The 13,997-nt window shown below is 37.0% G+C and overlaps 1 protein-coding gene across 12 annotated transcripts in view; it reads left to right on the forward strand.

The window, feature by feature from the left end:
* Positions 1-13,997, forward strand: part of EZH2 (enhancer of zeste 2 polycomb repressive complex 2 subunit) — a 65,968-nt gene that overhangs the window by 26,396 nt on the left and 25,575 nt on the right. For 5 of the 12 annotated variants that reach the window (XM_021102119.1, XM_005667760.3, XM_013979861.2 and 2 more), the window contains exons 2-4: positions 611-734; positions 1,310-1,438; positions 13,744-13,860. In XM_021102119.1, the coding sequence (XP_020957778.1) occupies positions 618-734; positions 1,310-1,438; positions 13,744-13,860 (363 nt within the window). In that variant the 5' untranslated portion in view covers positions 611-617. 12 annotated transcript variants of the gene reach the window in all.

Genomic DNA, 13,997 nt, shown 5'->3' on the forward strand with positions numbered 1-13,997 from the left:
GTCTTGCCTTCCTTCTCCTGGCTAGCAGAGAAACCCCAAGTGAGTAAAGGTGTACAAGAGGCAAAATCACAGACTTTCATCTCAGTGTTGAAGCTGAGAAGCATGGGTAAAAGTGTGGGTAGGGGGAATGCTTTAATTTATGCATTCATCATATATTGTATATTTTCTGCTTTTAGTGTGGAATGTAAATTTTACTTTTTTGGATTTATCTTTTTCAATTATTCATTTATCCCTGTAACTGCTAACTTAATGAAAAATTTGGAATATATGTCTACATTTTTTTTTCAGTCCACAAGTGTGCATCTCATAGCTTATTATTGTATGTTCTTAATTCCTGTAATGGGTCATATTTCTGTAGGTTGACTGCAATTTAGGAGTGGAGTATCTTTATAAATAAAAATGTATTTGAAAAGTTGTATTAGATAAAATTTATACTTTGAATGAAATGTTTGTTTAACCATGCAGAACAAATGAGCAGCCTTGCAAATATCAACAGCGTAGTTATGTATCATTTCTTTTGTTGATTGTTAGTTTGCTGGGGATTAAAACACAAGCGATCATATTCAGGTTGGTTAGATTAGTGATTTTAATATGAAACCATTGCTTTTAGAATAATCATGGGCCAGACTGGGAAGAAATCTGAGAAGGGACCAGTTTGTTGGCGGAAGCGTGTAAAATCAGAGTACATGCGACTGCGACAGCTCAAGAGGTTCAGGCGAGCTGACGAAGTGAAGGTATACCTTTGTCTTCTGTGAAAATGCATATGCAATAAAAGATAGCTCCCCCCAAAATAAATTTTAATTTGAAAGGGTGAAAGGTCTTATTTACAATAAAATAAATGAAGATTTGGAAGCTAAGGTCCTTAGTCTGTTTTAACATAAAAATTGTACCATGCATATTAGTGAAATGGAAAGATTTTAGTCTGATGATTATTCAGCCTACTAAGAAATCGCCATCTTTTCATTCTATCTTTTGTACTGCATGTGTAGACCCAGGACCCAAATATAAAGGAATGTGTTTCAAGGTATTATGTTTCTAAAGTCATTGTGATTTAGAAACATACATATGTACAAAGTTAACAAAGAAAGGATAGAAAGAGTTTCTTATTCCCCTCCTACTTTTAGTAAAGTAATTGATCTGGTGTTTTTTGTTATTTAAATGTGGGAAACTAGAGTATAAAATCCATATGGTTTTGAAGGAAGGTCCCTGATATTTTTGAGAAATCACTAGGTTTTTACTTTCATTAGGGATAGTACAAATTTTCTAACAATGAACACTTTTTTTTTTCTCCTCTCCATTTTTTTAAAAGAGTATGTTTAGTTCCAATCGTCAGAAAATTTTGGAAAGAACAGAAATCTTAAACCAAGAGTGGAAACAGCGAAGGATCCAGCCTGTTCACATCCTGACATCTGTGAGCTCATTGCGCGGGACCAGGGAGGTTGGTGAACTCATGCGCTGTCGTCATTATCAGTGCATTTTGGTTTTTGCTGTTGGAATGTTGGTTAGTTATTGAAAGGAAGGCATTGACCTCAGGATGTCCCTTGTTTTATTGCTATTTCTCTTTAATGTGCAACTGTTAATGGCTGCTGGATATTCCTACAACAAAGCTCTTATGTTCAGAATATACTTTCACTGTGATTAGGTAGATTCCTGTTTTATAAGACTGCTCTTAAAATATGTTTAATATTAAATACTCTTGAATGTCCTCATCAGATCACAAGTTAGAGCAAGGCTTTCTGATGCACTCTTGTCTTTTTCTCCCCCTTAATATGAATTAGTTATGCTGTAAGAAATTTTTCTTTTTTATCCATGTTCACAGACTAAAAAGCTATTTATTTTATATTTTGTTCAAATTCTAAGGCTCTCTGTATAAGAATTTTTAAATTTAGGGGTTGAGAGATCAGAATTTTCTTTTTTAATAGCCTTTTTTGAATGAGGTAGATCTTAAATCACTCCCCAAAATTACGGTTTTCAAAGGAAGGCAATAAATCTATGGTAGATTTTATAATTAAAAAACACATTAAAATATAGTGGCATGGAGTTCCCATTGTGGCTCAGTAGAATCCATCTAGTATCCATGAGGATGTGGGTTCAATCCCTGGCTTCATTCAGTGGGTCAGGGATCCGGCATTGCTGTGAGCTCTAGTGTATGTGGCAGATGACGCTTGGATCCTACATTGCTGTGGCCTGCATTGCTGGCAGCTGTAGCTCTGACTCCTAGCCTGGGAACTTCCATATGCCATGGGTGCAGCCCAAAAAGACCAAAAAACAAAACAAAACCCAATATAACAACAACAACAAAAAAAACCCACAGTGGCGAGAAGATAAAAAGAAAATGGTGGAAACTTAACACATTATAGAACTAATCAGTAGGATTTTGGTTAAAGCATTTCTATTTAAGTGTCTGTTTTATATAGGAAGATCTGGCCTTTAATATGGAGTGCTATTTGAATGGGAAGAAAGTGATTTGAAATTTAGATTACACCATGTAGTAGATGATTGTTGACCTGGGTGTCTAAACATGGGAGGCATCTAAACAGTGGAATTAAAAAAAATATTTTCGGAGTTCCCGTTGTGGCTCAGTGGAAACAAATCTGACTGGTATCCGTGAGGATGCAGGTTCAATCCCTGGCCTCACTCAGTGGGTTAAGGATCTGTTGCCAGGAGCTGTGGTATAGGTTGCAGATGTGGCTCAGATCCAGCATTGCTGTGGCTGTGGCATAGCCTGGTGGCTGCAGCTCTGATTTCCCCTAGCCTGGGAACCTCCATATGCCATAGGTGTGGCTCTAAAAAGACAAAAAAAAAAAAAAATGTTTTCAGTGAGTAGCCATTTTTCATATGATACTGTAATACACAGGCACTAATTTGCTGTTATATGAGACCTGTTGAGATTGACACACTGGCTTCAAGACTGGTCAGTGCTGTCACAGTAGCTCAGCCTAGTGGTGGTTTCAGTGATGGTGTTGGTGGTCTTGATGGTGACACATGACTTAGGATGATTCTTATTTATGCATTTTGTCAGGGGACAGTTCTTTAAAGCTCTGACTTGCAATTGTATAAATATGTATTATTTTATTGAAACCTTCCAATCATCTGGAACAGGTCAAGGCCTACGTATGAAAGGGATTCTCTCCTGTGCCAGTCAGAACCTTCTCAGGGGATCAGGATGGAGCCTCTAACTAAATGTTTTGAAAGTTTGTCTGGTGACCTTTGGAAATTTTGAGGTGAAGGAAAAAAAAAAAAAAACCTCATTTTTTTTCTCCCTGGAGGAGTAAATCTTAGAAATTGAGAGAAATAAAGTTAGGAACACATGGAATATTTTTGCCACCCATTACAGATCTTAAAATGATACTGAAAGCTCAACCCACATTTATAATAAAAGGTAACAGTAGTAATGATTTCTGGTTATTCTACCTCATTTTATATTTGTGATGGTTGTATAACCCTTTTTTTATTCTTAGATGGGGAAACTGAGCCTTAGTAGAATTAAGTCAATTTGCTTGCTCTGACGATCTGATGTGGGCCCAGAAGAGTACACTTTGCTTAGACACATTAAGAAATTACTAAATTTCATTATTTATTAAAACTTGAATTGCTCATGATAAAAATTTTGGTGTTAAATTTAAGAGTACAGTTTATTCAAATGAATATTTATTAATTGAATTTTGCTTTTAATTTTGTCAAGTAGAGATAAAAGTCATTGAATGTAAAGGTATCTAACTTTTTGTTGAGTTTATGTGAGAAATTAGAAGAAGAAATTAGCATTTTAATAAAACAGGTGTTTTCTAAACTTAGTACCCCACACAAGTTGAGAAAAAACATTTTCACAAGATAGGCAGGGAAAGGAGGAAAGTAATCCCTAGCCTTAAGAATTTAATTTTTGTTGCATGAAGTTTGACCTGGTCAAGCATATTCATTTTTGAGCCACTCTCTGATAGTTGATTCTGCTTCAAGTGATTTGTCTTTAACTCCTCCACACCCTTTAAAACCATCATCACTGACTTGTGGAAACTGAAGGTTTATATAGTTTGTGGTAAGCTTTTTGGTGTTATTACAATAAATAAAAAAATTTTAGGGCTGAAAAGGACTTCAGTGCTCTCTAATCTCTCTACTTTTCAGATGAGAATGTATCTCTTTATTTTTTCTTCAGTTTGAGCATTTCCAGCTATATATCAGTTTCTTTTGTATGTTTTAGAAGTTGGAGTCTGAAGTAGGTCAGAGCAGGAGGATAAATAAGGTTAACACTGTTTTGCAAAAACTTTCCTAGTACTAGGCTTGTAGGCTTGGCAGAATTTGGCACTGCACCATTGATCCCAATACCGAAAATCTATGGCTTTCAATGTTTGGAAGTACTGTTATAACATTGTCTTAATTAACTCCTTATTTTTATAAGCCGATCCTTTGTAAGTGCTGTCTTCAGCTTAAATCCTTTGAGCATGATGAATCAGTGACAGTTTTCAATTATCCACTCCAGTCTTATACCATATTCCCTTTTGTATTTAAAGCAGTGGATATGCTCAGTTTTAAAATGATCAATTTTATGTAGGTTATTTTCATGAAGAAAGTCTGATGCTTTTATTTTCTGATCTAGTGGAGTGGCTGTGGTAGATGCTGACTCAAGATCAGGAGCTTGAATCCCAGAGGCCCCATCTTTAGTCTGTTGCTCTTTTGTGTGTGTTGTTAGGAGATGGGGGGGGGGGTGCTTATTTTTTGGTCTTGAAGTTACAGAACTTAAACAGTGTTCCCCTTAGGATTTTAATACAGAGTGTGGGTCTATTTTTTTCTCATTTAAAATACTTCTGACTTCTTGAAGAAAGTGGCTGTACGATGCTTTATATTTATATCCTTTGCTCTTCAGTTTATCTTTTTAAGGAGCATTCAGCTTAAAAATGATAAAGGCCAAGGAGTGTACACCTTGTCATATCAGTGAAACTTTTATCCTCTGTAAGACTGCACATTGGTAATCATGTTCTTCAGTGTGTCTTTTTCCAGTTTTGCTGAAGAAACTGGTTTAGGAGCTACTCTTTTAGTTCTTAGTGCATTTCTTTTTTACATTTTTCATTTCTTGTTAAAAACAGAAAGGTACTTTTCCCCTTCATTGACTCCTGATGTCAAGATTTTTATTACCTGTACATAATGACTTTGAAAGGGAAGCTTGCCCAAGTGATGTCTGTCTTCTGGGCAAGTGGTGTGATTGGGTTAGTAATGTAAAAATATTTCTGCCAGTATGCATTTTTAGATTCCCAGGAGAATGTCATATTTTTGTAAGAATTCTGTGTTGTTTTCTAATGAAAGAGTGAGAACTATGGGGCTTCTTAAGAATGTTTAATACATAAGCAGCATCAGAAAGACCCCCTGGTTCTCATATTCATGAAGAATTAAAAATACTAAGGAATTTTCAGTACATACAGGTTTTTTCTTCCTAGTGATATCTGAAATGATTCTAAGTTCATCATCTCTCATTTGATATTTGCAAATGAATTTTTTTGGAGAGGCTTCTATCAAAGTTAGCAGAATGTGTAAGTTCGTTCATAAGTTTGCACTTATTTTGTTGAAGAAGAAAAGCATTGTTTTCTTTACATGTAAATACTTGATTGCATTATTTATTGATGTGGTAATATGCTTTCCTCTGGATTGTAAGTAGAAATTCAGTTACTATGTACAGAGAAAAAATAACATGCTTGTGTACTCAATGTATACTTTTGTGCTCTTTACTTAAATATAGTCTTAACTTTCAACACAGTAACTGCTTTTTTCCCTTTGTAAATTTCAGGATTATAGGACCAATATGTCCCACTCTGGTTTGAGCAGTTGTGGCAGGGAGCCGGGTTTTTTTTTCCCACATGTTAGACATAGATGAGTGGCTTTCATCTTTAAAGGCTGTCTTTACTCTCAGTCTGAACATATCCATCTTTTCTTGGTTCCTTAAGGAGCTGTTTTCTAAGTTGCTTTCTGTTGCCCTTACCCTCTCCTAACCATTTATCGGTGGAGTCTTATGTTGACCTTCCCATTCTTCCTGCCATGTAGTTTTTTCAGGTCATGGCAGCCTTCCCTTCCTTTCTGGTTTTCTTTTGGCTGAAATAGATGGAACATTACTTAAATGAACATAAAGGAGTTGTTATATCATATGCTTATGATGTTTGGATTCATATTTTAAATTTAACATTATATATCTTAAGCTTAAAAAGTATACTTTTCAAAAATGTCAAATATTTATTTTATACAGCTAAGTAAACCAGAAGTTGTGTTTAATTTGCTTTTCTTTCTCTTAGAATACTGCTATAGTTTGTGTTTTAAAAATTGTTGTTAAATTGACTATTACAAAGATCAAGTTTCTTCCCAAAATGCAAAACCAAATTTTGACAGCTATTAAAAACAAACAGAATGAACCCAAACCCAAAGGAATGTTTGTAGAGTCTGCAGTGTTAAAATTTGTTTTATTGCTCTGAAGGAGTAAGAAAATTTTATTAGACTTAGAACTTCTGTTAGAATTTAGCTTGATATTGTAGATTATAATCCTAAGCAGTGGATTTAAATTATTTTTTCTTCTCTTACTAAATTTCATTAAAAAATATTTGAGTACCATTTTGGGAGGGTTGCATAGATTTCACGAGCTACCTTGGAAACCAATGAGGCAGTTTTATATCATCTAATGTGAATATCTTTTGGGTTAATGAAACTTTTGTGGTTTTTAAAAAATATTTTTCTTTAATTAAAAGGTCATTGCAAAATGCTAATTGTATTAATTCAAATGACACAGAAATACATGAAATAAGCAGCAGAGTCTCTGTAGTCCAACCCCTGTGACTTTTATCCTTTCAGATTTCTTTTTCTTATATGATAACATGTTAATAATAACAGTAGTATACATTCTATTTTAAAACGTTACTCCCAGATAAAACATGCCTGCCTTTTGGGACCATCACTTTACAAACTTTGTCCAGGTCTTCAGTCTCTTCCAGCAATGCACAGTGCTTGTCCTATGGATATTCCATAATGAATTGCCCTATTCATAATTGATGAACATTTAGGTTTTTATTTTTTCCTTTTGCAATTAGCATTTCAGTGAATATCCTTCATACACATCTTTGCATCTTTTGAGTGATTTTGGTAGGAAAAGTTCCTAAAACAGTATTACTAGGTCAAGAGGATGTGCATATTTAAAATTTTAATAGATATAACTCAGTTGCCCCCTCAAAGGTTTTACGAACACCCTCACCACCTTTTGATAGAAGTTTCTGTTTATCTGTATTCCCAGCATAAAGTGTTAATCTTATTAAACTTTGTCAGTGTGTTAGGTAAAACATCTCTGCAATTTGTTTGCATTTCTTTATTTCTTTTTATTTTTGTTTTTATTCTTTTTGGTCTTTTTAGAGCTTCACTTTCGGCATATGGAAGTTCTAAGGCTAGGGATTGAATCCAAGCTGCAGCTGCCACCCTATACCACAGCCACAGCCAGATCTGAGCCAGAGTCTGCAATCTACACCACAGCTCAAGGCAACTCCAGATCCTTAACCCACCCTGCGAGGCCAGGGGTTGCACCAGGTTCTCATGGATACTAGTGGGGATTTTTACTGCAGAGCCACAAAGGGAACTCCTGTTTGCCTTTGTTTAATCAGTGAAGTTATGTACCCATTGTTTGTTTATATTTCTTTTATGAATTGACTGTTACTGTCTTGCATCTTTTAAAATTGGGTTGGACTTTTTCTTATGATTTTTTTAAAGGACTTTTTGTATATTAGTTTTGAATCATCTGTTCTGCAGACACCCTTCCCCCTATTTTTTTTTTTTTTTTTTTTTGTCTTTTGTTGTTGCTATTTCTTGGGCCGCTCCCGCGGCATATGGAGGTTCCCAGGCTAGGGGTTGAATCGGAGCTGTAGCCACTGGCCTACGCCAGAGCCACAGCAACGCTGGATGCGAGCCACGTCTGCAACCTACACCACAGCTCACAGCAACGCCGGATCATTAACCCACTGAGCAAGGGCAGGGACCGAACCCGCAACCTCATGGTTTTTAGTCGGATTCGTTAACCACTGCGCCACACGGGAACTCCCCTTCCCCCTATTTTAACGTTATCTCTGGTATAATTTGGTTCTGCTGAAGCTTTCAATGTTTATGTGGTCAAATTAGAATCTCTTCTTTGATATCTGTGTTTCTTAAAGGCTTACAAAAGCCTTTCTTGGCTTCAAGATTATAAACTTTTTCCTTTTTTTTTTCTTTTTTGGGCCGTACCCATGGCATATGGAGGTTCCAAGACTAAGGGTCGGATTGGACCTGTAGCCTCTGGCATGCACCACAGCCATAGCAACTCAGATCCAATCTGTGTCTGCAGTCTACACCACAGCTCTCGGCAACATCGGATCCTTTAACCCACTGAGCAAGGTCAGGGATTGAACCTGCATCCTCATGGATACTAGTTCCGTTCATTACTGCTGAGCCACAGTGGGAACTCCTATCTTTGCTTTTAATTGTTTCATTTCTATATTTTAATATCATTTAACCTACTGGGAATTTCCTCTGGTATAGTGAGTGAGCGGGGGATTTTGTTTTTAATTTTTTTCTATGTAGCTTTGTTGTTGTTTCTACACTATTCACTAAATAATCAGTGAGTGATTAAGAAGCTGCTAAATAAATCTGTTCTGCAAAGATCCACAGAATTGGCCTCCCTGATTGGTGGTCACTGGAGCAAATTTAGCACCTGAGCAGAGACTTGGCCCTTCCCTTCTGGGACGTGGTCCACACCAGTCCTGCCTCTTCACCCCGGCTAGCGCCGATACTCTGGGCTCCCATGTCCACTCAAGGGAGCGAGGCTTCAGTGGCCATGCTGCCATGGCTGAGGGAAACTGACTTTATTCTTTGTTCCGCTTCTTAGTTTTTTCTTCTCTTTCCCTTCCTTCCTCCCCCCCTCCCTCCCTACCTCCTTCCCTTCCTCCCTCCTTTCTTTCTTTCTTTGGTAGAAATAGTCTTATTTATCATCACAGGACTTAGTGAATTAGGGGATTGAATTTGCATGTCATAGAAAAATGTGGCTCTGGTTACCTGCTTCTTGTGCTTTGTTGAGTGTTTTTGTGGTTTTACCAACTTATGTCCTGTGACGGTTGTTCTGTTTCTGATCTCCAGTATTTTAGCAAAGATGCAGATTACAAGATGATTTACCCTGGCAGCCCCCTTCAGACCCAGACTGCCTTAGGTTTTCATAGTTATTTACTGTATTAACTAGGCTTTTGTATTTATGATCTTTATTCAGGATCAGGCTTCTGAAGCTAGGATGCAGGGAGGGGCTTGAAGGGTCCAAACTTCACCAGATGTTACTTGTTCTGTGTTAAATTTTATATATGTCCCCCTCGCCCTGCCTTAGAAGAAGTGGAAGATGCTTAGAGTGGCATCTCCTGTGGTTACATGACCTAGAGGAAGAGCCTCATGTTGCCTGGTGGAGGTGCTTCCCAAGTCTACACAGCTCTGCAACATATGCATTCAGTAATGAAATTTGAAATAACTTAATGTCTGGTTTGAGCTACTCTTTTATTCTTTAGCTCCAACACCCTCGACTGCTTACATATGTCTGTGTCAAGATCTGATCAGGATGTTTTATTTCTGACTGTCTTCTGCTGGAGCTGCACATCTTCTTTAACCACGCTTCTAATCATCCTTCTAAACCTGGTTATCAACTCACTTCTCCTATAAGCTTTTCTTGACTCAGACTTGATATTTATCTCATTCCAGTTTTTTCTTCAGTACTCCTTTCACCTAAAAGCAGTCTGAGATCTTGGTGTGCCATCTTTTCTCTACTCAAATCTTGAAGTATATGGGTAGTTTCCAAAATCTTCCTCAGCTTTTCCCTAGTTGGGTGGCAGCTAATGCTTTCTATTCTATACCTCAGATGTGAGATAGTTCTTTAGTATTTTCACTGGGAAAAGCTAAAAGATGTTAGGCAATATCAACAATTCATTGTGTCTTTGGCTTGAATTAAATGGACCAACCAGGATCCAAGAATATTTTTAAGTTGGCTAACTGTATTTTCCCTTACTATACAGACTTAACCCCTCTAATGTTAAAGATTGTTCAGAGGCCGAATGGCTGTGGCTTTCGCCCTTTGGGATGTCCCATAAGATGGGGAGTCATACCTGCCTCATAGGGTAGTGGTGAATTTTAAAGAAGTTAACTTTGGTAAAGTCTCTAGCACAGTGCTTGGCACATAGTAGGGTGTGTTAATTTCTTTCCCTTCCCTGCAGGCCATTCACCTGCTCTTCCCTCTACGATTTTCCATAACACAGTTTTTACTTGGAACCAGCCTTCTGCCAAGAGTCTCAGTTTGGTTGTGTACTCCTACAACTACTATTTTTGGCTTGACTTCCCTCTCCAGCTCCCAGTGGTCCAGCCACACAGTCGCCTATTGTACCAGCTGGTTGATGTAAGTCTATCCATCCTCAGAGGAACCTGGTTACTTACCAGTAAGCTGTGTTTCTCTGAAAGTGTAGCATCCTTGATAACTAATATGGTTGTTTTTTTTCTTTACCATCAATAATGGATTATCAACAACAACTTCCTTGTGTGATCCTCAAGTTGGAACTAGAATTAGAGAGTTAATCTGTAGATACAGGTCTCCTAGTAAGTTTCTGAGTCCAGGACGTATGACTCTGATCAGGTAAAATGCCTTGGAGACCCATGAGGTCAAAATCCTATTCAGTACTCTGTGTAAAATGAGACTTAAATAATATTAAACTGTCAAGGATGATACATTTTCAAAGAAAAAAAGTTACTGGTAAGTAACTGGGATTTTTGAGTAATTTTCCTATAAGTCAATAAATAAGAATTCCCAAACTTGTTTGATTAACAAATGCTCTTGCATTTGAATATTATTTCATAAAAGAAGAGAATATGGTTATTAAAGTCAATAGTTAAAGAATGGGATAGGTTTTTAGAGAGTAATGTATAGATAATGAGGTGGGTGTAGGCCTTCAGTTTTCCAAATAGGTATTCTCTTAGCTTTAAAGAGAAATTGAAGTTGAAGTCTCCATTAGGGAAAAATCAACAAATGTGATCTGTTCATTCCAGAAACATTTTTTGAGTGCCTACTCTTTTTTGAGACACTGTGCTGAGTATTGTTATGAGATGGAGAGGTAAAACCACACTCTGCCTCAGCTCCTTTTGCCCTCAGAGAGCTTATTTCTGGCCCCTTGGTCTTGCTTGTGTGACACAGAACTGAGATGATGGGTCATGGGATATGACAGGTGTGGGATTGGAGGGAGAACTTAGTGCTACAGCCTTTGCCATCTTATTTTCTGTGCTTCTCTAAGTTCTTTCTGTTCACGGAAATATCAGCTGACCTCATTCATGAGACTCACAGCATTTCTACACTAGGGCAAACAGGTGAAACAGAGCCAGTGTCCCTCCAGTCTGGGATTTGAATAGAATACTCAGCTGTCCTACGTTAAGTGTGACTTTGGATTTGGATGTTAAAGCAGGTGAATAAGTCAGAATTGGAGAGGCAGCCACTCACTCCCCTCATCCCTCCAGACTTTAAGGGGGGTCAGTCTGCAGAATTAAAGTCACAGAACTAATTTACCTTTACCAAGTGAAAAAAATCACAAACACTTATTGTTTGCAAGGAATGAAATTATTTTGTTCTTAAATTCCCTGGACAGTGTATAGTACTTTACTCTGCAATTATAACCACTCCTTGCCCCAAAGTTGCCTGGTGAAGTAAAGAAGAAGGAATGAAGACGTGGTAGGACTAGGATAAGAGGAGGATGCTGGGGGAGGAGGCGCTCCTATAACAGTGCTGGTGTCTCCCACACAGCACCCATCCAATGAGCATCTCAGGGGCGGGAGCTAGAGCACAGGGATGAAGTGCGTGGGCGTTGGAGTCAGATTTAGTCTTCCATCCTGGCTTGGTAATTTACTGCCTTTCCCACGAGGCATGCTATTTAACTTCTCTGAACCTTAGTCTTCTCCTCATTTGTGAAATTGTGATGCTAAAGACCAAGATGAGGAGTCATTAAGATAATGTATATAAAGCACTTAGCACAGTGCCTGCAACATAGTACGTGCTCAATAAATGTTAACTGCTGTTATTTTGGGGCCAGTGGATGAGGAATTGTATGAGAAACCAAAGAGTGAAACGGAAAGATTGCGGGTTCTAGAGTTTCAGTAAACTGTTCACACCTTCTTACTGAGCTATGAGCTTTCTAGCATTATCTTTATCTTTGCCTTTTTGGAAAACAAATTAATGGATTAATCACTGTCACAGTTCTTCTTAACTACTCTATCTTTAAATCTTTGCTTCCACTGAGGAAGGAGCTTTTTGTGCTGCAGTGACTGTGACTATTGCAAGATTACTCCCTGGCCTGATGCAATGCTGAGGGCCAGGTGTGGCCTGAATGCCAAAGACTTCCACTCTGATTTCACCAAATATAGTCCTGCTATTTTTAAGCCCCTTAAATAAAAACGAAACAGTTAATAATTATGCGTGTTGTATAGATATGATTTTTTTGGTTTCATTTTACTACTTCAATTCTACTTCTTTTTGCTCTATTTTCATTGATTATATATGCCCAGGGTATTTTTGAGAAGGTACTGGAGATCTGATAATTGGGTAATGATACTCTTTAAGAAAAGCTGGATTCCTAGATAGGATGTAAAATGCTGTGGTATTTGGGCAGGACCTTTACCGTATTTCATTGAATCAAAGACACAAACTTTTTAACATTTTTAACATCGGAAACTGGCATGCTTCTTAGAATCACTATAATAAGGTATTGTTTTAGTTTAATTGGCAGCAACATTTTCTTTAATGATACAGAAAAAATGGTATGTTAAAATTAATGTCATCATAGATTGGATGAAATACGGTATTTCAGGGGAATTTATGCACTTAAAGGGTACAGAAATATAGTATCTGTACAAATGTGGTATCGTGACAGTATGTGTAGTGGTTAAGACAAGGGCTCCACAGTCAGACTTTCTGGGTTTAAATTCTAGCCCTAACTAATATATGACTCTGGGCCAGTTACTTACCCTTTTTTTCTATCTTAGTTTTCTCACCTGTAAAATGGGTGCTAAAAATAGTCCCCATCTTATGGTGTTGTAAATGAGGACTAAATATAAGTCATGTAATGTATTTAAAGGAGCGACTATCACATACAAAGTGCTTAATAACATTAGCTATTATTATCAATAATTTAGAGAGTATGCTTTTGCAGGATTGATTTGAATCTATTTTGTTGTGATTGAAACTCAGATCTATTACCTTTAATATTTGTGTATCATCTGATAATACCAACAAATGACACTTGGGTTTTTAAAAAGGGAAGGTAAAGATAACAGGTTTATATATTCTTATTAAGTGGCATATTTGGTGTATATATATATAGTTATTCCATGTGGTTTGAGATGTAAAAGAAATTAAGCATTCAGCTAGGAAGTTCATAGGAAAGCAAAGAATGGTTAATCTGAGGCTAACATAAATGCAATATTGGATTCTTATCAATACTGGTAAGTATGGGAAAGGTTGGAGGGTTTTGAAAATTTGCAAAATCTGAAGCTTTTTTTTTTTTTTCCTCACACTAAGTGAAAGAGGAGAGAATCCTTTTTGGTTTTTATGAATTTACTGTCTTATTAGTAAGGTAAAGAAACTTCCTTTTCAAGTGATGTAAGTAGGCAGCAAGCATCCCTTTATAATATGACTACAGCATCAGGTTGTTCTTTTATTCTTAGGAGTCAATTTTATTTTTTCTGTTCTAGTGTTCAGTGACCAGTGACTTGGATTTTCCAACACAAGTCATCCCGTTAAAGACTCTGAATGCTGTTGCTTCAGTTCCTATAATGTATTCGTGGTCTCCTCTACAGCAGAATTTCATGGTATGTAAATAATGTGTTTTATTTGATAATCTTTGTTTCTTATTTATTTATTTATTTCTCAAATGAATTATCACATCTGTAATTGTATAATGATCATAACAATCTGATTTCACAGGATTTCCATCCCACAGCCCAAG

The sequence above is a fragment of the Sus scrofa genome, chromosome 9 (assembly GCF_000003025.6).
Source record: "Sus scrofa isolate TJ Tabasco breed Duroc chromosome 9, Sscrofa11.1, whole genome shotgun sequence".
Classification (NCBI taxonomy): domain Eukaryota; kingdom Metazoa; phylum Chordata; class Mammalia; order Artiodactyla; family Suidae; genus Sus; species Sus scrofa.